Below are 22,860 nucleotides of genomic sequence, written 5' to 3'. Positions count from 1 at the left end.
AGGAGCTGGGCTGCCCTCCCCACACGAGTTGTGGTGCCCTCCCCAGCTGCCATCTCAGCCCAGCAGCTCTGGCATGTGGAATCAGAGAATCCTCTAGGCTGGAAAAGACCTTTAAGATCATGAAATACAACTGTAAACACAGCATTGCCAAGAAGAACACCAAGAATATTTGCTTTCCCTTCACCCAAGGTGAGGAGTGTCCTCCTTCATGTGGCCCTTTCAGCTGAGTCCCAAAATCTCTTTCCCTAACAGGAGACTGATGGCAGACACAGCCAGGACTAGTGCCTGGAAAGGGGCTCCAGGCACTGCCCCAAGTTCATGCAGGTGTTTCAGTCCTGCCCTGGACCTTTGAGAAAAGCAGCAATCACAATGTTCCCATAGCACCTCTGTGGGAACAACGCTGCCAGTGGGAATGGGATTTCCCTTGCTGGACGAATGAACAGAACAACAAATGAATGGTCAAAGTGGGAAGATCAGCCTGGCCAGGGTCCAGTCACAAAAATGGGATCCAGTCACTGAAGGGGCTGCTGAGTGACACTTAGAGGAAGAGCATGAGAAGCAAAGCAAGACTGGTGGGACCCTCTGCCAGTGTTACCTCCAGCTTCTGGCCATCAGCTCCTCAGGGATTTCCTGAGATCAGCCTTGCAGCCACCAATCTGCCCACCCTTCACAAGAAGGTTTAATCTGCTTTTGGATCTGTTTCCACCTGGCCTCTGCATTGTCTAACAGAGCTGAACCATGCCTTGGCCAAAGGAGCCAAAGGAGCCCATCCTTGCATTTCTCACAAATCTGTGACAGGTGTCCTCTGGCTCCCATGAGAAATAGTGAGCACCTTGCTCCTCCACCTTTCCATTCAGTTTTCTCTCATATGCACTTCCCACCTGTCTCTTTCCAAACCCAAGGATGCCTGCTGCGCTATCTAGATTGACTCCAGCTGAAAGTTGTGCTTTGAACATGCTCCAGATTTCTCTCCTATATCCTCTCCTGATGGCCTTGCAAATGCAGCTGCCAGCTGCAGAGCAGACGTGAGGTGGGAGGCAGATGAAGTCACTGCCCAGCACACAGAGAGCAGAGAAGCTCTGCCCCTAATGCCATTTGCTCTTACCTTCAGCTTGGTTGACATCTGATAGCCTTGAGGTTTCTCAGTTTCCCCTCCAGGCCAGATGATCTTCCTGTCGTTGGTCAGGACCTGAGATGGATCCCAGAGGAAGCACATGGACATGAGGCCGAGGAGAACACTCCAGTGCCAGCCCTCCCCGCCCAGGCCAGCCTGCACGTACATTGCTGCCGTTGTAAATCCCAACCTGGACCAGTTTTCGGTTCTGCAGGTTCATGATGCTGTAGTTGGCAAATTTCCTGTCCCCGTCCTCGTTGAACTCCACCCGGCCGGTGACACCCTCTGAGTACTTGGAGGACATCAACACCCTAGGGAGAGAAACACAGCTGGACAACCTGGAACACCTGCCGTGCTCCTGAGGTGCCTCACAAGGCATAGAAAGGCAAATGCTTCCTCTCAGTTCCCTGCCATGAGCTCACTACCCTGTACAAGTCTGGCCAAGGCTACCTATGGTCTGTTCATAGACCTGTGGCCATCCCCTCCTGCTGGATGGAATCAGTTTCCCAAATGTTCTCTGCCATATCTGCTGCCATTGCCCTTGTTTTCCACCAGATCAGTCCCACCTCCCTTTGGAATGATCCATCCCACGGCACCCAAGGACTTTCCTCTGGGGTTCCTTGGGAGATGTGCCCATTGCTACAGCTTTGGTGCTGTGCCTGGCATCTGCCCATCCCAGCCTGGCCAGTGGCCCAGGCACACACAAACACCACCAAGGAGAGAACCAGCCCCCAAACCCTGGGAAGGTGACAGCAGAGACACACAAGGATTGTCTGAGCCACTTGTGAAGAACAGCTTTGACTCACTCATGCCAAAGACTGTCACTGCAGGGGATGCCAGAAATGCCTCTAAAACATCTCCAGGCCTTGCAGGTCTCATGCTCCACAGAACCCAGTCTGTAGGGAGTGGCTGCTGCACCAAGGCCCAGCCCTGTGCCCCAGCAGCTGCAGTGATACAGGGATTGGGGTCTGGAAGCTCATGCAGGACCTGCAGATCCCCCTGCCCTGGCAGCAGCACCCCACAGGCACAAGCTCCCATCTGTGACACTGTGACACTCCAGCCTCCACATCCACAGCACCAGGGTTTGCTACAGCCAAGGACAGCCTGTCCCATGCCTGGACAGCTCCTGCCACCAAGCCCTGCGTGCAGCACTGGACCCATGCACAGCCCTTGGAATGCTCAGCAGGAAACGTGTCAGCAGCACTGAGGTAAAATGGGACTGAAATATCCCCCTACCTTGACTGGGCAGAACCCCCCTCTCTCCCATATCCACCCATGGAATCAAGCTTCACACTGGAGGAGGCCACAGTGCCCAATCTTGTCCTCCTGGAGTCATTCCCTGCCCACACATCCCAGCTGTCCAGGCATTGCCCAGGGTAGCATGGGTTGACATGGACTGAATTGGTGCCAGGCACCAGGATGATGCCTAAACAGCCTGGAAAAACTGGGTGCCATTGCCTGAGCCTGTGTCTTGGGAGAGGTTTCTAGGAGATGTGTAGCCCTCACATCCAAATCATGCAGGACAGTCCAGGCAGCCCTGTGCCACATGCCCAAAAGCTTTAGTTGGCCCTGGACAAAGCCACCATGTCCTCCTGCACCTTTTCCACATGCTCCCACCTTTTCCAGCTCTCCCCCACCAGGTCCTCTGCTCCCTCCAGCAGGACCCTTTCCCCAATACCTCTTAAAAAGGGGGCCTGTCTTCCAGATGTTGGTGTTGCCCACGCAGCCCCGTGGTGGGTCTGTGATATTCTCCTTCTCGAACAAGTCGTGCACGGCCTGGGCCACCACGGCGACAGCGTCACTGATGTGGGCAGACTCGTTCTTGCCGTTGATGAGCTGCAGGCCGATCACTCCTGCCGCGGCAGAGTTGGGGGTCAGGTCAGCATTCCTGGGAGCCCTGGCTGCTCCAGCACCACTGCCGTGCCCAGCTCTGGGCACAGCGAGCACACGGCTGCAGGCTGGCACCTGGCACCCCCAGCTCCAACCCCAGGGCCCTGCCCAAGCCTTCCCGGGTGACAGGCAGCTTGCCAAGCCACAGTGACACGGAGCTGGGGCGCGGCAGCCCCAAGGTGGCCAAGGCCGGGTCCCCACGGGGGCGGAGGGACGGAGAGCTGAGTGCGGGGCTCTCCAAGCGGGGCCAGCCCGCGGGGCCCGGGGAGGGCAGCGCCGCTGATCCCCTCTGCCTCGGGCTCGCAGCCCCGGGTGGGTCTGTGATATTCGGGGGGTGCCTACCGTCCGGGGCGTAGCGCAGGGCATTGCCCGAGATCTCCCGCTCCCCCACCAGCCACACGTAGCCCGAGCCCGTCATGTTGAGCATGGCTGCTGATCTGTACACCGTGGCCGCGTCATCCTCGCTGCAATGACACAAGGGAACGGCCATGGGGCTCCCGCTGAGCCGGGGCTGCGGCGGTGCCACCCCGGGGGACTCTGACTGCTGGGCAATGGTTAAACCCTCGGTGCAGTGGGACCCTCGCTCTCAGCCTCGCCTGGTCCCACAGCTCCCAGCGCTCCTGAGCGCCTGCACATCTGCCCGTGGTGCTGCAGGCCGGGGCCATCGGGCTGCCCTCCTGCCCTCCTTCCAGCCGGACCAGCACACGCCATCAGTGCCCAGGGCTGCTCCTGCAGCACAGCCAGGCACGCTGGGACTGTCCCTGCCCGGCAGCAGCACCCCCAGCACCCCCGGCTGCCCGGGACAGGGGCTGGCTGTGCGGGCTCTCTCAGGCTCCTCGCAAGGCGGTCAAACCCCAGATCCACTGACCCCAGCCCTGGGGGAGAGGAAATGGAGCAGGGAGGGGCAGCACGGCCTCACCTGGCAGAGAGGATGATGACCCTGGCCTCCAGCTCCTTCGCCTCCAGCAGCAGCGCTGTCACATTTTTGGTCCCAGGGTCAAACTGAAGCACTTTCTCAGCCTGTGATGAGTGTGAGCAAAGCTGGTTAGTGAGTGAGCCCCGAGACTGGTGGTGAGAGCCATGCTATCTAGAAAAGGGTCAAGAGAATTCATTAAACTGCACAAAAGTCCGCTAAATAAGATTGGTTAAAGTTATTTTTTTCTTTTTCTTTCCTTTCTTTCTTTTCTTTCTTTCCTTCCTTCCTTCCTTCCTTCCTTTCTCTTTTAAGGTTTTGGCTTTTCGGTGTTTTTTTTTTTTTTTTTTTTGCACTGTGCATGCAAACTGAAGTCAATCAAGACCCAAAAAGAGGCGTGCATTGTACAGGAAAGAGAAAAAGGCTTTGAAATGCAATTGAAAACTCAAACGAGTGTTGTTTTTCAAAAACATGGGAAATGAAAAAAAAACATATTGCACAGGGTTAACCTTTGGGAATCAAAGTGAGCAACTTACACCAAGGAACTGTTTCCTTTGGGGAGGAAAGGGGGTTGGTTCAACTTTTCAAAAAAAAAAGAACTTGCAAGTTAATTACTGGTTCACATGCATGTTTCAAAAAGAAATCCTTCCAGGGTCAGCTGGCTAAGTTTCCATTCTCAAGTCCAAACCAAACAATCTCAACATAAAAACGTGCTACCAAGAAACATAGTCATGGATATTTTTTTTTCTTTCTTTTCTTTTCTTTTTTTCTCTTTCTCTCTTTTTTTTTTTCTTTTTTTTTTTTTAATTTTTCTGTTGGCTGTGGCTATTTTTCATTTGCTAGTTAGGTTGGTGGGCGGCGTGCATTTCCATGCATATATACCTTGGGTCCTCGCTTGTTGTCATAGGAAAGTTGGTCGAGGTTTTCATAGTTCCTTTTTTTACTCTGATGAATAATGTGCACAGAGAAAATATGTAGACACAGAAGAATATTATAAACAGTTGAAAATGACGTGTAGTAAAGCAATCCAACATCCACCTCCTCCTCCACTGTTTGCTAAAGGGTCTCTATAACGCTGGAGCTCGCAAAAACCACTATCAGGAGAGATTGTGCCTCAGCTCTGACGGGAGGTCACGGAGCAATCTGAGAGCAGAGCCTGAGTGGCACAGCTGGTGCGATGCAGTTGCATTTTCCCTTGAGGGACTGGGGGATTCTTCAGCAAGGAAGTTTTATCTTAAGCTCAGAAAGAATCTAAGGGCCTAAGTGGTGGGGTTTCCATGGAATTACTGTGGAAGTAAAGGACAAAATGTTGTGTACGGAAAGTGCTGGATAAAGGCAAACTGTTACAGTTCAGAGTATCAGCATTACTAGCATCACTAGCAGCATTACAGTCCTGTCCACCCTCAGAGAGTCCACACAAAGTGAGCGGTCTCAGCTGAACCTCTCACCCCCTGAAAGGAGGGAGCAGCTTCCTGAGCTCTGTTGACATCCAAAAGAGAAAGATAAAGTTCTCTAGGTGCCGTGTTGGCTCAAAGCGTGGCGATATGAAGCGATGGTGAACATGGGATGGCATTGCAGCTTTTACCTGGTGCCTGGGGAGGGCCCAGGGCACCTCATGGCTCTGCAGCACACGGGTGGCCCTGGGAGGTGCAGCTACCTGAGACCAGGCTGGCCCTAAGCGTGGCTAGGGGGCTCAATGCTTGGTGGTCTCCATGCTGCTGCCTGGAGCATGCCAGGGGGGCTCAGGGCCTGCACTGACCCCAGAGAGATGGGGCTGGAGCAGAGATCCTGCTCCCGTCCTGCTCTGTGCCTCAGCTGCTGGTGCTGCCTGGCCCCAGAGCAGCCCAGGGCAGGGCAGCCGCTGCTGGAGGTTTCCTCTTGGCAGGCATTGTGCTGAGGGCCCAGAGCCTCTGCTCAGAGCCCTGACCCTGCACAGAGCCCCAGCACGTCCCGGGAGCAGCCCCTGGGGCCAGGCCAGGCACAGCAACCTGATGGGGCCTGCAGGAGAGGGCTTGGCAGCTTTTGGTGGGACACAGGGGGACATCTTCTCCTTGACCCCGCCCCAGCTGAGCATCCCTGATCTGTGTACGGGGGGTGTGGGACACAGCTCTACTCTCATCTCCATTTCTCCAGAAACTGATGGCAATGGATCCCGGCCAGGAGTGGGGGTCCATGCTCCCAGGCTGCTCCTCAGACAGACAGATTGCTCTTCATCTTGCTTTCCAAACTCATTAGCTTGCCTTTTCCTGATTATTCAGGCCAGTCTTTGGCAGGACTTCTTGCCAGGTCTTCTTTCCATGCAGCTGTGTGACCTTTCCTTTCTTCCCCTTGGACGCAGCCTGATGGGTTTCTCATTGCTTAAAGAAGTCGGGTCCTGGCAAGGAAAAGTGTATGAAGAGGCAAAATCTGCTTGGAGCCCAGGTCTGCCTTCATTTCTGATGACTCCCACAGCGAGGATTTCTGCAGTGGCTTCTGCTGGGCCTGCAGTGAGCCCTGGAGTAATGACTGCTACAAGGAGGCCAGAGATGCAGCAGGACAGCAGGAATGTTCTCCAATCAGGCAACGCTTGTCACTTCTCCCCAGGCACTGTCAATGTAGCCAAAAACTTGGTCATCCATGCTGCAGCCATCAACCAGGAATTCCTGGGATGTGCTGGCACCTTGGACCAGGCTGGTCAGCAGAATCTTCAGAACAACAAGGCTGGCCCCTGGTCACCTCTCCCTGTCACTAGCCCTGTTTCCAGAACTACACTAGTAATCCTCTTTTTCCCATTTTTCCATGTGGTCTTTTGGCGCTTCTCCACTCTTCATGTTTCACACAGGGACTGACAAATCAGAAGTTCCCTTTCCACCATGTGCTCCTGCAATCACTCAAAAATTTGCCACTTTCATGCAGGCCATTGTCCCAGAGAAAGGCAGGCAGCAAAGCAGGGAGCTGCCACCTCTGACCCCAAGCTCAGGTTCCAGTGCCCCAGCACTCCCTTCCGAGCCCCATGGATGAGCAGAGCTGTGCTGGGTGGAGCAGCTCCAGGCTGAGGGCTCCTGCAGACAGCCCATGGGGCACTCCAGGGCTGGCCAGCACGGCCTGGGTGCTGGGCTCAGGGTGTTGCTGGAGCTGCAGACCCACACAGTGGTGCCAGGATGGCACACGGGGCTGGCACAGACCCTGGGGGCAAAGCCATGCCCCAAACCAAGAGCCCAGATGGCAGGTGAGTCTCTGACCCTGAGCAGGTCCTCCATGTCCTCAGGGGCTGTGATCTAAGCCTTGAAGAGGTCGAGATCAGGTCTCCTGCCTGGTCCCTCCCCAGGGCCCAGGCTGGCCTTGGAGAGGCTGGGGAGGGGCCCATGGTGCAACTTCATGGCATGGAAAGAGCCAGCACAGCTGTGATCAGAAGAGAGACTGGAGAGAAGAGGTGGAGGAAGACAGGAAAGCCCCAACAGGCTATCTGCCACCTGCAAGACCAGTCTGCCTGACCTTTGTCAAAGGAAAAAGCAACAAGATGCAGTGGCACACCCCAAAGAGAAGACAAGGTGACCTGCTGGGACAGAGCAGATGCCCCAGGCTGGAGAATGGCTCTCAGGCTGCCAAGGGACACCAAGACATGGTAGCTGCAGTGCAAAATGGGGAAGGTCTGAGGACAGACCCTCTCTCCCCGTCTTCCAAGGTCTCCAAGACTTTCCTGCAGGGTGGGCAGGCTGAAGAGGAAATGCACCCCATGCCTGGAGCACCACATGGGGCAGGTGGGAGTGGAGGCATGAGAGGGAACAGCAGAATGGGATGCAGAGGAACTAGAGGAAAACAGAAAGGGGAATTCAAAAGATGCAAGAGGAGGGAGAGAGACTGACAATGGCTCTCCCTGCATGAAGGGCTTTGTGCTGGGAAGAGGCTTTGGAGAAGAATACTGTCCTGCTGTCACCCAGTGGGAAGCTGCCCTTGGAGGCAGGAGGATCCCTCTGTGGCTGGTGGAACATCAGTGCCTTGAGACAGCCTGGAATGCAGCAAGGATGAAACTTCTTGAAAATCACTGCCATAATCAGGAGCCTGTTGGTCAGTGTGGCTTGTGCCAGCCTGCACCCCTGCAGCAGTTGTTCCTCTAGGGAGGTGATGAAGAGCAGTCTCAGGGTCCCATCTCTCAGCTCAGCCACCAACTCCAACCACAAGAAGCATCCATGGCCACATCTCAACAGCTGAGAGACTGCCAAAGGTCTAGCAGCTGCAGGTGGGGCTGCAAAGAGCAGACTGGGGTCCCTGCCTGGGAGGGAACATCCTCAAATGGGTGCCTGCCTTGATGCTGCTGGAGACTGGATGAAGTCAGGCTCTGCCCATCCGAAGAGGACCTCACCCTATAGAGGAGAGAGGACGTGCTGGGACTCCCCGCAGAGGACAGGAGGCGTTTCCTTGCCTTCCAGATTGCAGGCACAGCTTCCTGTGCTCTTCTTCCGTGCTGGCCTTGAGCAATTGTTCAGTCCTTTCCCTGCAGGCCGTGGGTCTGTGCTCTGTCCCCCTGGCTGCCTCCCTCCCTGCTCCCCTGGCCCTGAGAGCAGAACGAGGTCCCACAGCGGCCCTGCCATGCATGGGGTGTCAGGAAAGCAGCGTTTGGGTGTGCTGCGATGAGATGGGAAGGGCCCACAGCGCTGCCCAGGGCTCAGAGCCCCTGCCAGGCACCGAGCTCAGCCCCATGGCCAATTGAGAAGCTGCTCTGTGGGGTGGGTTGGGCACTGCTGGCTCTGCCTGGCCCCGGGGTGGCTGCAGTGGGGCAGGTGCTTCCCTACTCTGAGAGACTGGTCCTCTCCTTGGGTGGGAAACTCGGGCAAGGCATTTGCGGAGCTCCAGGTTATCCTTCCCTTCATTTTGTAGTCGATTTACATGTAGGAGATTTTGACCATGGCAAAGCAAGTGAAATGAATAAAGTACAAAGTTCTGTCAGGTACTAGTCAGACACTGTTGATGCTTTAAGCATGTTAGCCATGTTACAATGGAAAGAAAAGGTGTTTTACATACAGAAATCTACATACATACAACAGCCCAAGACTTCTAGTTTCGTTGTTGTTGCTTAAACAAAGCTACAAGACAATGTTCAGGAACTGACCTTGGACTCTTTCTCCTCCAAGAGGGTCTCCAGCTTCTTCTGTGCAGCACGACCCTCGTGGTCGTCGCTGACTATCAGGATGACGTGGTTCCAGTTGAAGACTCTCATCATCTCAAACCAGACGTTGGCCTGGTGAGAGTAGGGTGGGACCGTGCGCAAAAAGGACAGGTGGATGCTCTGCAAGGGAGAACAAGAGCTCAACACAGACTGTGGGGCTGCCAGCCCGTCTGCAGGGACAGGGACAGGGACGGGGACAGGGACAGGGACAGGGACAGGGACAGGGATCCATTCTGGGATGCACACCTTGACCTAACCTCTGGGACCTGCATCCTTCCTTCTGGCTGGGAAGCAAACCCTGCATGTGACTTTGCACCTCTCTGTGTTAAACCAGAGCATGGCAAACAGGGGTTTCTGCTTTGTGCTCCATAAATGCACAGAGAAGAAAAGCCTATGGAGCCATGAATGACCAGCAGTGTTCAGTGCAAATATAGCCTTGCCTCTTGACCTTTTAAATGATTACCAGACAATGGACATCAAAAAGCAGAAGAATTCCCTTCAGAAGGCAAGAGGCAGGCACAGGCAGCTGTGTGCCCGTCATGTGCCATGGCAGAAGTTCAGAAAGGCAGTTTTATAACATGCTCCCTGGCTGTTTCTAGGTCAGCCTGTTCTGCAGCAGCAGGCAGAGGAGGCAGCTCTGGACCCGTGCCCCAGCAAACCTCTCTGCTTGGGTTAAAGACATCGTTATGGTTGGCTGATTGTGCAATAGTAATTCCAGCCTAATTAAGTACACTGCTCTTAGGGGAGCAATCAGACCAAAAGCTGGAGCTGACAGAGAGCTTTCAAACAAATGCAGCTTGTCCAAAAAGCCCTAGAGTCAAATATAAGGAAGTGAAAATGCTCATGCTCAGCATGGACCCTGCTTGACAGCCCAGCTACGTGCTGGAGGGAGGCAGGAGCCAGAACTGGAGAGGACAAAAATAAAGCACCATAATATTTCTTTCTCTAAGGCTGAGATGGTTGTCTGAACCAAACAGGGCCTGTCCAGACCTGCTCATCCAGAGACCTGACCCAGAATGCGTCAGAAATGTCCCAAATGGGCCAAAGTAATACACACTGGGAAGGAAAAGTCATCCTGTCCCCCATGGACACACACAGGAGGAGCAGACACACCAGATAAATCCTCTTCCTCACACTCCACGAAGTGATAATGTCAGACCAGACCATGAAATGTGTAGAAAAGGATGCAAACTCCCTGCTGTGCTCAGGGCTCCCTGCACAGGCTCAGCAGGTCCCTGCTCCTGCCCCAGCTCAGCGCAGGGGAATGGGGCAGCAGCAGAGCCACCACAGCACTGGGAACATTTCCTGAACCTCAGACACCTCCTTCTAGAAGGAGAAGGGTGGAAGTTTAACCAGAGGAGAGAAAAACCAGGAGAGCCCTAACATGACTCTCAGAGTAGGAGATTCAAACATTGGAGTTACAGGAAGAGCAGCTCACCCCACAAACCCATGGGATTGGGAAAAAGCCCCATAGGGACAAACAATGGAAAGGCAACCATGGTGTCCTCACTAACACTAACACAGTGTGCAAGAGCTCTTTGCAGTCAGCAGAGATGCCCAGGAATGTCCAGGTCCAGCTGCACAGCCTGGGCCAGGGGCACACCACCTGGGTCTAAGCATTTTTAATTTTCAACCCCAGAGCATTTTTAATTGCTTTAAGGAAATCCAGGGAAAGTGAAACTGGAAACGGGAAAAAAAATCATAAGAGAGAAAAGAGATGAAAAAATATCAGAAAAGCCAATATTAAAAAAAAAGAAATCAGAGAAACACAGGTGTCGTGGTTTGAGAGGAAGTGAGTTTTTTTTGAGATGCTGTAGTCAAACCAATAAGTGCTCAGATTTGAATATTAGCACCTGGTGTAGCCACTGAAGACATAGATATGCCTCTGAGAACACAAGAAGTTAAAAGCAGAAAACTCCCAGGAGAACTTTCTCTTAGTTCCAGTCAGTGAGAAGTTCAAACCTCCCCTGCCCAGGTGCTGCTGGCTGGGTGGGGAGGGGAAGCCATGCGGCCAGGTAAGGTAAGCCAAGGCCCTGAAGACAAAAGAGCACCAAGAAACATCAAGCAGCCCCCCCCAGGAGAAAGGGAAAGAGAGCCAGCCTGTGCCTGTGCCACCTTAAAAATTTAATATCATGGCCAGTTGAGAAAGACAAAAAGAGAAAGTGTGGCAAGAAGGTGCCCAGCGAGACAGCGTAAGAGTTCTGGACAGGCAGAGCCTGAGATTTTTAACCCTTTTCTTAGATGATAGAAACCTTACAAATGCTAATCCTCCTGCAGCTGAATGAGAAGAGAAATAGAGTTGAGATAAAAAGAAATAGGCCACGAGGAAGTGAAGAAGAATCTTAAGTAGAAAGAAGTGATAGAGTGGCCTTTGGCTAGACTTTTCTTGTATAACCATAGACAGAACTGGTTTTTTCCTGTGACACAGACACTGCATTTAAAAAGACGCAATAGCTCAGAGTCAAGAGAGTTCAGTGTTGTTATGTGAAAGAGTGTGTAAACAAAGATGATGAGTGAAGAAAGTAGTTGGTGCCCTCGATCTTCAGTACAAGAGAAGATCTCTGTTCTTGAGACCCCTCAGCTCCAAGAAGTGAAATTTAGAGAAAAGAAGTGTCCCAAGAGAGAGAGACTGTGCTCTTTTAAAAACTAGACAAAGAACCCTTAAAAAGAAAACCCCAAAAGCAGCTCTGGTCCATGCTCAGTAGTGAGAGCACTGAGCATAGAAAGAAGATGTCACAATGGCAAATGATCTCCAAGCGGTGCCACGTGTGACTGGAAACACAAGAGGTCTCAACTCTGTTTCCAGAGGAAGTTTATGGCACAAGAAAGACTCCTCACTCCTTGATGAACTGAGAATTAATTATCTAAAAGGTAGTGATAGACTGAAAGTTAGTGATATAAAAGATAGAGGTATTAAAAATTTAGTTAAAAGAAAAAGAATGTTTTTAGAAAGTTTTCGTTCTTTCTGCGTCTTTCCTTTTACATATAGTTGTAAGTTAAAAAAGTTTTCTCTTCTTTATTCCTAAGTTAGAGTCTGCTTTGCTCTATTCCTAGTCACATCTTCCAGTAGATCCCAAAAGAAAAGTGTTTTCATAGAAGCACTAGGATTACACCAGCGTCAAACCACAAGCATTTTTAATTGCTTTAAGGAAATCCAGGGAAAGTGAAACTGGAAATGGGAAAAAAATCAGAAGAGAGAAAAGAGATGAAAAAATAACAGAAAAGCTAATATTAAAAAAAGAAATCAGAGAAACAAAGGTTAAACATCTATAAAAATTCTTTCAATACCTTTTTCAATTGAAAAAAATCTTTGAAATTTCCATATATTGCATCAAATTACTTTCTAGCTTCCCAACCAGCTTGCAAAAATGGTGTTTAACCAATCATGGCTTTCTTAAGTATTGTAAATACATATCATTGGGTTCAGAGGAAAAAAAACACTGCAAGGTTGTTGGGGGGCAACTTGGTCTAACAGTCCAGACAAATTTGCTTTCTGAGGTGGTGTCAAAAGGGTCATGGACAGACTGGTGGTATCTCAGCTCCTGGATCAGTGAACTGTGGTTTTCAAGAGGGATAATGAAGAAAAATTAATGTCAAGTGCTGAGCTGAGATCTCAGGATGAGCACTCATGGTCTGGCACAGCTTTTGAAGCACCTGGGACTCCTGAGCATCTTTGCAAGGGCCAAAGATTGGCAGAAAAAAGACCAGAGTCCCCCGGAGGTTCACACGGGCAGGCTGTGCTGTGCAGAGGCAGGTGAGGATCCAGCTTGGTGTGATTTGATACCCCCACCCCAGCACACACAGTGACATCCCCCAGGTCCCTGTCACACCCCCTGAAACTCAGCACAGAGCTCAGCTGGGCACCGGCACACAGGCTGCACTGCAGAGGATGGGGGCAGTGATTTATGCACCCTAATTAGCCCATTTTTTTGGCAAATAACTGTAAAAAAAGACCTGTGGTTTTTAGCAGAGCCTCTGTGAGACAGCCAGCCCAGCTGGTGGGTTCACTCAGCTGCACCAGCTGTGCCCTTGGTGCTGCTCCAGCCCTTGAACCCAGGGCTGTCACCCCTCCCTCCCTGCCCTCAGATCAGGCACACAGCAAAAACTGCTCCTCACTACGAACCCACACTGGCCTTGTGGGGTGCTTTGTAGGATCCTCACCCCTTGCTCTGCTCTGAGTGTGCCTGGTGCCAGCCAGGGCTGCATGGGACCATGGCAATGGCTCACAGCAACCCCAAACCCACTGCAGCTCACCCACAGCTCAGAGCTCAGCCCTGTGCTCCCCACTTCATTCCAGCTCTGCAAAGGGGCAGCAGACGTAGGCTGGGCTGAAATCCAGTGCCCAAGCTCAGCAGGAACCCAGGGGCTGGAGCCAAAAAGCACCAGAAGGAGCAGGGTTAGGATGCTGGGGATATTTCCTGGGAAGGTGGGCAGGCCCTGGCACAGTGCCCAGAGCAGCTGTGGCTGCCCCTAGATCCCTGGCAGTGCCCAAGGCCAGGCTGGACAGGGCTGGGAGCAGCCTGGGGCAGTGGGAGGTGTCCCTGCCATGGCAGGGGTGGCACTGGGTGGGCTTTAATGTCCCTTCCAACCCAAACCAGTCTGGGATTCTGTGATGATTCTGTGTGGGGTCAGGACTTGAAAGCTGCAAATATCTGATGCAAGCCCATACAAAGAGGAGCTGTTTGAGCAGATGATCATGTGTGTATGTGTGTGTGTGTGTGTGTGTGTGTATGAAAGCACAGACTGTGCCTGCACAGCTGTGAGCCTGCACCAGCAGGAAGCACAGGAGTGCATCCCTCTGCAGGGAAGGTGCCTGGGTGCTACAGTCCTGTGCACAGCCTGGCTCTGAGCTGGGGGAGAGCACTGGGGGTGCCTTGGCATGGGGATTTACCCACAGAGCAAAGGGCATGGCTGGGGCCAGCAGGCTGGGCCTGTGTGTCCCATCAGGGCTGTGCAGAGTGCCATGAATGAAGGGTCTGTGACCTCCTGCACTCCTGCCTGCCCAGGGGCTCAGCCCAGGGCTGGGGAAGGGATTTTTCCTGCAGGCTGAAGGGAGCAATGTCCCTTTGCTTCATTACCTGTGGCAGTGGGGTCAGCTCCCCTGCTAGCAATGCACTCCCAGCTGAGCTGCCTGAGGAATTTCAGAGCTTTCAGAGATCCCAATCTGCAGAGCTCCTGAAAATTTGGTAAAATTCACCAGCTGGGCATGAGAAAGAAGTGTTGGCCAGTGCTTCCATGGAGGGAGCCTGCCCACTGTCCCACATGACAGCTGAGGAGGTGGGAAGGAGCTGAGATAGCTCTGAGATAGCTCAGACAAGTGCAGGGAGGGGTTTGGGGGCAGAGCTCAGACTGAAGTGACTCTTTGCCTTTCCCTGCAGTGCATGGAGGAAGGGATGGGCAGGGCCACTGTGGGGCTGTGGGGCTGCTCTGTCCTGCTCCCAGCTGTAATCTGAGCCTGTGGGGATCTGCTGCCCTGTGGGGGCTCCATCAGGCCTGGCCTCCACCTCCCTGGCCTGCTCTCATACATTCCCAGCTGCCCTGCTGAGGGCTCTCCTGCCCAGCTGAGGGATTCCCTGCCCTGCTGAGGGCTCTCCTGCCCTGCCGAGGGCTCTCCTGCCCTGCTGAGGGCTGTCCTGCCCTGCCGAGGGCTCTCCTGCCCTGCTGAGGGCTCTCCTGCCCTGCCGAGGGATCTCCTGCCCTGCTGAGGGCTCTCCTGCCCTGCTGAGGGCTGTGCTGCCCAGCTGAGGGCTCTCCTGCCCAGCTGAGGGCTCTCCTGCCCTGCTGAGGGCTGTGCTGCCCTGCTGAGGGCTCTCCTGCCCAGCTGAGGGCTCTCCTGCCCAGCTGAGGGCTGTGCTGCCCAGCTGAGGGCTCTCCTGCCCTGCCGAGGGCTCTCCTGCCCAGCTGAGGGCTCTCCTGCCCTCCTGAATGGTTTCCTGCCCTGCTGAGGGCTGTCCTGCCCACTCCCAGGACAAACATCTCTGTGCTGCACCAAGCAGCCTCTCGACTCATCACCTGTGGGTGCCAGTGAAGGAGCACTGACCCTGACCTTGTCAACAAAAGCCACTTTTGTCCCCACCTGCACCTTCCCAGCCCTAATAGGGCTTCTGCTGAGCATGGGCTGCAGTGAGGCAGTAATAAAGCAGAAAACCCTTTCAGTGAACAAGCCCTGTGAGGGCCTGGAACGGTTCCACTGAGAGCACAAACCAGAGGGAAATCTATCCCCTGACTGGAGAGACAGACAGACCTCACTTAACCAACCAGGGCAAGGTGCTGGAACTGAAGAAGCTGTTCAATTGCAGCATGTCTAAACTGCATTTTCCAATTCCTCCAGCAGCAGAGCAGGTATAGTAACTTATTAATTTATTGAATTATTAATTTATTAATATGTTAATTTATTAATCTGTTAATTTATGCATTTATTGATTTTTAAATTTTATTGATTTATTAATTTATCTCCCTGTTCCTCTGCTGCAATAATCTGCTGTGGGATGGTGAGGGGCTCAGCAGCCAGGGTGTCCCTCCAGCCCCACAGTCCCAGGTGGTGGTGTTGAAGAGCACAGACCTTCCTGAGCTGTGCAGCCCCAGCTCTGCTCTCACACTCGCTGTCAGCTCTCCCTTTTCATGGTGCCAGCATGTCAGTGGCAGATTTGTTCCAGCTGAGATGCAGAGCAGAGAGAAACACCCCCAGTGGCCTGTGGGGGACGGGAGCACTGAGGGAAAGTCAGAAGGGGATTTTTGCAATGCTCAGCCCATGAGATCTCCCTGGAGGGCTCTCCATAGCCATGCACACCACAGTGATGGGAACCACTCTGCTGCCTTTACCTTGAGAATGCCTCTCTCCCCCAGCTCCCTGCTGGCCTCTCTCAGAGGTGATGGATCCCAGAGACCCCTCCCCAGCAGGCAGGGCTGTGCTGGGTGCTCAGAGGGCCTCAGTGGAGGAACAGCTCATGATTTCATAAGATGTACAAGGAGACCAAGCCAGAGTGCTCTGCCTGATATCTGCAGTATTATTTCTAGAACAAATGGTTGGATACTGGAGCAGTAAAACTCACTTCCCTTGGGTATCCTTGCTGAAAGACTGGTACAGCTCATGGACCACTGTGCTGACTGGAGATGCTCTGAGAGCAGCAAAAGGTTCTGGGCAAACCTGTCCAAGCTGAGGCCCACACCTTTCCTCCCTTGGTAGCCTTGAGAGGACCAAAATTAACCCAACTTCAGCCCCTTGTGAAATTCAGCTAAAATTGTCTGATGCCTCCAAAACCAATTAGGGGCATACATAAAAAGTGATCCTACAAGCTTGTTTCCATAGAAACTAAGCTGAAAGATATAATTTCCTGAATTAAAACAAAAAAGAAAGCAAGCTGATCACTGGAAACCAAAAAGGGAACAGCTGAATATCCCTGTGTCACGAGCCAGCCTGTCCTGCATGGTGTGTGCAGAACCTTCCACTGTCCTGTCCCACAGCTCTACATCCCTCTGTCCCCCACTCCACTCCCACCTTTGCTGTCCCCTCCACAGTCCAAACATCCTTTGTTCCTCTCCCCAGTGCCTGCCTGCAGCTCCTGTTCTTCAGAGAGCTCCAAGCCTTGGTGGGCAGGAGCTGAGCACGATGCCAGCCAGGCAAGAGCTCCCTGAGGGTGTGGGGTGGGCAGCCTGGGCTCCCTGCCCAGCCTCTGCCAGGCAGCTGCACCCCTGAACCTGCTCAACACCCCAGATATTCCCTGGAGAGCATCTCCCTGCCAGCACTGGGTCACCACTGTGGGTGTCTCCCCCAGCCCTGAAGGGAGCCAGGTGGGGGTTGTGGGGCTGCTCTGCAGAAAATGGGTTTTAAAAAGGACAGGAGTGGCAGAAGGAGAGGACAGGGTCAGCCCGGGGGGTGAGCACTCCAGGCCAGCACAGGTGGGCAGGGCTGCTTTACTGGGCACAGCCCTGCAGAGATGGAGCACAGAGGAAGTGCAGGGTCCCCTCTTGCTGCCATGGTGGGCCCTGTGACAAGGACCCTCCCAGTGACATTCCTGTCAGACCTATCTCCTCTCCGGAGTAGCAAGAAGCAAATCCCCCCTGAACGCTTCCTGCCTGCTCTGCCAGCCCTTCTGCCATCCCTATCCATCTACCCACGCCTGGTGGGACCCTGGCAGGGTGTGCAGAGCCCCAGCCCTGCCAGCCACCATCACCATCCTGGCTTGCTGACCACCCTGCCATGGCTTCCCTGCTGGGAGATGCCAAAATCTGCTGCTGCTCCAGCCAAGCAGTGCTGCTGGTGCCTCTCTGGGAGCTGCTGCTCCTCCTCCTGAAATTTGACTTTATTTACCACGTAGGTGGAGTGACTATTTTTGCACTGAACATTTACATTTGTGAATATTCACATTTTCCAAGCAAAGGCTGATTCGTGCTTCGAAGCAAGCTTGATCTCACCCACTGAGCTCGTGTGCTGGATGAAATCCTGCAATGGCATTTGGAAGGCCTGGCTCTGCTCAGCTCATCCTTTGCCTTTCCTAAGGCTTTAGGTGTTTGCCAAACGGGCTGTGAGCTGAGGGTGAGGGCACCACCTCATTGCCCAGGACCTCATCCAGCCTGGAAGTCTCTGAGTTCCCACAGGGACAGCTGAGACACTGGAATCTGAGCCTCTGTCTTGAGTGCTGACCAGATTGAATGCCATGTGAAGCCTCAGGATATTCTGTTATCTCCCCTACCAGTATCCCACAAACCCAGAGAAGTGAATGCAACCAAACAACCTCCCAGCCCCAGAGAGATCCTGCCCAATGTGCAGGCTCTGACAGGACCCTCTGCCCCTCCCAGGCCCCCCCAGAGCCCCTGGCTGGCAGCAGAGCCAGGGCAGGAGCCAGCCTGTGCCTCTGCCCTGGCTGGAGAGCAGCGAGCCCGGCAGCCTGGCACAGCAGCGCTGCAGAAATCATCCCGGGCTATGTAGGTCAGCACTGGCAGCTGCAAAAAAATGATGAACCCTGGAATGCAGGGGGAGAGAGAGAGGAAGAGAGGGGTCTGCAGGCTGGGCTGGAGAGGGTGGACAGACAGACACAGAGAGTGCAGACACCATGAGCCCTCCTGGCGGGCACTCCTGATTCACAGCACACGTATGAGGTACCAGAAGCATGCATCAGTTACCTTATCAGAGTATATAGACATGCGTGTTGTCAGACCAATGACAGGGATCCTGTAGAAGCCAGCTGTGTATGATACAGGTGTTGGTGTTAGGTGATCGTTGGGAGCAGGAGGGTGACTAACTAATATTGCATAGACCTGTAGGACAGGATACACGACACAAACATTATTTCACGGGAGCGCCACGGCCATCGAGCGTGATTTTTTCCCCTTTTCTTTTCTGCAATGCTAAACAGCCCCACGTTAACATGACAATGGCACTGCAATGGCTCGGAATGGGGAAGAAAGGGCTGTGCCGGGAGCAGGGGTGCTGTGCCACGGCTGGGGGGGATGGCTCTGCTCAGGGTTCCGTCCTCATGGAATGCCGTGCCCAGGCGCTCCGCTCGCTAAACTAATAACTGCCACGGATTAAAGGGAAGCATCTCCCTTCCAGTCACACTGTGTAATGCGATTTCTTTAACCACACATTTAATACTCGGTCGTAATTCCCCTCTGAGGACCATTAGGAACAAAGTGGTCAGCTGGGACTGTGGCGGGAGCGGGAGCACGGAGCCCTGGAGAGAATCTGCCATCTGGCCCTGGGCACAGGGAATGGCAGAGCCCGGAGGGCGGGGGCAGGAGCCGGGAGCTGGGCTATACCAAAATGCGAGAGGAGGATCTCGGCAAAATTCTGCTGTTAGAGCAGGGCTGGGATTTTGGTCTCCAGCAGGATCCTACTATGTGTCAAAGGGAGAGGAGGGAGCTGGGTACTCCCTGGGGATCCTTTATTACACCAATGCCCTTTCGCAGCACAAGGACTGTCCCCAGCTGGTGACAGATCTCCAGCAAGGGCGAATCAGTGCAAGGGCTTTGATGCCTGGAGGAAATAACTCTTCCTTCTCCAAGCATCTGCCCAAGCCCCAGGATGTGCCCAGCGCCCGGGCTGGAGGGACAGATTGGCAGGACAGGAGAGGAGGATGGAGCCTGCCTGAGGAAGGGCCCCGGGGGTCTGCGGGAAGAGGGAGCATGCTGCTTGGCATTGGGAGGGAGAAAATTGAGTGTGCAGAGGGAGCTGGGCCAGCCGGAGACCCTGGATGGGAGTAGGGAGAAATTGCTAGAGAAAAGGTTGGGGAGCTCCTGGGGATGCAGGAGGAGGGGATGCCCTGGGCAGAGGTGCCCGGTGTGACACAGGGGGTGAGGACCCGCACCCAGCAGGGCGCTGGGGCAGGAGCGGGCTCGGGGCAGCGGCGGGGCCGTGCGGGGCTCGGTTTGTGCCGTGGCGCACCGCAGCACCGGCAGGAGCCATTTTGGGTGCGCGGGCTGCCAGCCCCTCCTGCGCCCCGCAGCCCCCGCTCGGGCACGGCGCCAGCGAGCGGGGACTGAGCGGGGACCGAGCGGGGCACAGCGGCCGGGACAGCCCCGGCTGTCGGACAGAGCGGGCACCCCGAGCCCAGCGCCCCCGGCAGCCCCGGCCGCACTGCCCCCGCACGGCTGTGCCCGTCCCCACGCTGCGCGGGGACAAGGCGGGGAGGGGACACGGCCACGGGCATCCATCGGCCGGCAGCGCTGAATGGAGCCTCGGCCTCCCCCGTGCCAGGGGACAGCGGCGAGAGCCCGCGCTGCCGGCCCGGCCACCTCCCCAGGGCTGTCCCGGCCACCCTGCACCGCCACGGCGGAGGCTGAGCCGCAAAGGGCCAGCTCTGCCCCGCGCTGGCAGCCCCTGCCCTGCCGGCCGTGTGTGCCACACGCGTTTCCCCGCGCCCTGGGCGGCTCAGGCTCCGTTCGTGCGGTCCGGGGGCGCGGTGCCATCTGCGCGGGCCCACGCGGACCTTCCGCGGCTGCGGGGGGCGTTGGAGGGGGTGTCTGTACCCGCCCGTCCCCCGATGGCCCCGACTGACGGCCTGGGGGTTCGCCGGGCTCTGCACCCAGGGCAGGGGAGCTGGACAGGCCGGGCCAGGGCTGCACCCGCCGGCACCGGGGGCTCGGGCTGCACCCAAGGGTGCGCTGAGAGTCACCCGAGGCACAGGAGCGAGGAGCGTTCTGTGCTCTGTGCACAGCCACACACAGCACACACGGAGTCTGTGTGCATGTGCGTGTGCGCCCTGGGTCTGTGTGTCCGTGTGTCTGTGCGTGCCATGCCTGTGTGTCTGCACCCCCAGCCGTGTGTGCCCATGTCCCGGGTGTGCGTGTGGCAGTGGGTGTGCCAGGTCCCTCACGCAGATGTATGTGTCCGTGTGTCACAGCAGCTGTGCATGCTGGCACAAGTGCAGACGTGTTGTGTGTGAGCCCATGTTTGCACAGCAGTGCAGTGTGCACATGGCGTGTATGTGCACATAGAGTGTGTGTGTGTGTGTGTGTGTGTACATGGAATGTGTGCACGTGGAATGTGTGTGTGCACATGGTGTGTGTGCACATGGAATGTGTGTGCGTGGAATGTGTGTGTGCACATGGTGTGTGTGTGCACATGGTGTGTGTGCACATGGAATGTGTGTGGGTGGAATGTGTGTGTGCACATGGTGTGTGTGTGCACATGGTGTGTGCGTATGTGTGTGCATGGAATGTGTGTGCATGGAATGTGTGTGCATGGAATCTGTGTGTGTGCATGGAATCTGTGTGTGTATGGAATATGTGCACATGCAGTGCAGCCCGTGGGCATTCCCACATGTGTGTGAGGGCACAATCTGTGGGCACACAGGGTGTTCCCTGTGCCCATATGTCCCCCCAGTTTGGGGGTGCCCGTGTGTGCTCACACCTGGCTCTGTGTGTGCCCGTGGTGCCCATGTGTGGTGTAGGTGTGTGTCCACATTGCTGTGTGCAAGCACAGCTTTGGGTGGGCATGTATGTGCACAACTCAGGGCATGGGGAGCTGTGTGTACCCAGAGTGTGAGCCTGTGTGTGTGAGCCTGTGTGTGCCCAAGGGTGTGTGCGTGTGTGTGAGCCTGTGTGTGCCCAGGGGCTGCGTGTGTGAGCCTGTGTGTGCCCTGGTATGTGTGAATCTGTGCATGCCTGGGCTTTGTGTGTGAGTCTGTGTGAGCCTGAGCTTCATGTGTGAACCTGTGTGTGCCCTGGATGTACCAGTCTGTGTGTGCCCTGGGTGTGTGTGTGAATCTGTGTGTGCTCTGGGTGTGTGTGTGAGCCTGTGTGAGCCTGAGCTTCATGTGCAAACCTGTGCGTGCTCAAGGGCTGTGTCTGTGCTCGTTTATATGTGCTCAGGCTTCATGTGTGAGTCTATGTGTGCCTGAGCTCCATGTATGAGTCTGTGTGTGCCCAGGGGCTATGTGTGATCCTGTGTGTGCCCTGGGTGTGAGCCTGTGTGTGCTCAAGGGCTGTCTCTGTGTCGGTTTATATGTGCTCAGGCTTCATGTGTGAGTCTGTGCCTGCTTGGGGTTCGTGTGTGAGCCCATGTGTGCCCTGGTGTGCGTGTGGGTGCTTGTGTGCACCCCAGAGTGCGTGTGTGATCCCTGTGTGCCCTGAGGGGTGTGTGTGTGTGCCTGCATGTGCCCCAGGGCTGTGGGGGTGCCCCTGTGTGCCCCAGAGTGCTGGTGTGAGCTTGTGTGTGCCCGGGGGCGTGTGATGCCAATGTGCACCCTGGGGGGGGTGTGTGTGAGTTTGTGCATGCTCTGAGCTGGGTGTGTGAGCCCATGTGTGACCCAGGTGGGCACTGCAGGTGGCCCTGCGTGCCCTGGGCAGTGTGTGCAAGCCTGTATGTGCTGTGCCGGTGCCCACGTGTGTCCCAGGGTGTCTGTGGGTGCCCGGGTGTGCCCCAGGGTGTATGTGGGTGCCCGTGTGTGCCCGAGCTGTGTGTGGGTGCCAGGGTGTGCCCCAGGGTGTCTGTGGGTGCCCGAGTGTGCCCGGGCTGTGTGGGGGAGCCCGAGTGTGCCCGGGGGTGCGGGGAGCGCTCAGCCGGCCGCGCTTACATAAAGGCTGCAATGCGGGCAGCGCGCCCCGGGCCCGGGCAGACCCCGCACGGCTCGGCACGGCTCGACTCGGCCCCGGGGGCACGGCGGGGCCGGGGCAGGGTGGCCGCGGGGGTGGCGGCTTGGGTCCCGCCGGGGCCGGGGCGGGGAGGGGGTCGCCGTCCCGGGGTACCTGGCTGGAGATGAGGTCCTCGCAGACGGACAGGGCCATCTGGATGGCGTTGGGCTTGTGGGTGACGGAGGTGGCGTTGAGCTGGAGCTTCCAGGTGCCGTGCCGCTTGTTGGCCTGGTTCACCGCCTCGCGGAAGATCTGCTCGTGCTTCTTGGTGCTCAGCACCGCGCCGATATTGACGATCTTCGGGTCGCAGCCGGCGCGGGCGAAGGACGAGGAGAAGAGGAGGGCGAGCAGCAGCAGCCGCATGGTGCTCATCCACGGGCGGCCCGGAGCCCGCCGGGCCCCCCGCGCCCCCTGCCCGCCCGCCCGCCCCGCGGGCCGCCCGCCCGGCTCAACGCGGCCCCATCGGGCTCGGCCCCCGGGCCGTGCCCGGCGCGGGCGCTGCGGGCGCTGCGGGCGCTGCCGGGCGCTCTCCCCGGTGCTGAAGCGCCCGCGCCGCCGCCGCCGCCGCCTCTGCGCCCCGCCCCGCCCGCCCCGCGCTGCCGCAGCGCCCGCCCCGGCCCGCCCCCGGGACCCCCGCCCGCCCCGGGCGCTGCGGCAGAGCCCCCCTCCCCTCCCCTTCCCTCCCCTCCAGCGCGGTGTGCGGGGTCGCTGCGGGGTCGGTGG

At 55.9% G+C, this 22,860-nt stretch overlaps 1 protein-coding gene across 15 annotated transcripts in view; it reads right to left on the bottom strand.

Moving 5' to 3' along the window:
* The window catches only part of GRIN1 (glutamate ionotropic receptor NMDA type subunit 1), a 40,376-nt gene extending 17,843 nt beyond the window's left edge, over positions 1–22,533 (bottom strand). For 11 of the 15 annotated variants that reach the window (XR_009275588.1, XR_009275590.1, XR_009275592.1 and 8 more), the window contains exons 1-9: positions 22,252–22,533; positions 18,187–18,321; positions 9,007–9,183; positions 4,800–4,862; positions 3,924–4,024; positions 3,347–3,468; positions 2,793–2,967; positions 1,281–1,425; positions 1,106–1,189 (exon numbers count right to left, since the gene is read on the bottom strand). Coding sequence is in view for 10 of the 15 variants with exons in the window: in XM_058818067.1 (XP_058674050.1) it covers positions 1,106–1,189; positions 1,281–1,425; positions 2,793–2,967; positions 3,347–3,468; positions 3,924–4,024; positions 4,800–4,862; positions 9,007–9,183; positions 18,187–18,321; positions 22,252–22,509 (1,260 nt within the window). In the remaining 5 variants the exon portion in view is untranslated. The remainder of the gene's footprint in view (positions 1–1,105; positions 1,190–1,280; positions 1,426–2,792; positions 2,968–3,346; positions 3,469–3,923; positions 4,025–4,799; positions 4,863–9,006; positions 9,184–18,186; positions 18,322–22,251) is intronic. The other 4 variants (XR_009275589.1, XR_009275591.1, XM_058818064.1 and 1 more) reach the window with 1 other exon arrangement.
* Positions 22,534–22,860: the final 327 nt, after the last annotated feature.

The sequence above is a fragment of the Ammospiza caudacuta genome, chromosome 21 (genome assembly GCF_027887145.1).
Source record: "Ammospiza caudacuta isolate bAmmCau1 chromosome 21, bAmmCau1.pri, whole genome shotgun sequence".
Lineage (NCBI taxonomy): Eukaryota > Metazoa > Chordata > Aves > Passeriformes > Passerellidae > Ammospiza > Ammospiza caudacuta.
This window is presented reverse-complemented; position numbering and strand designations above follow the sequence as displayed.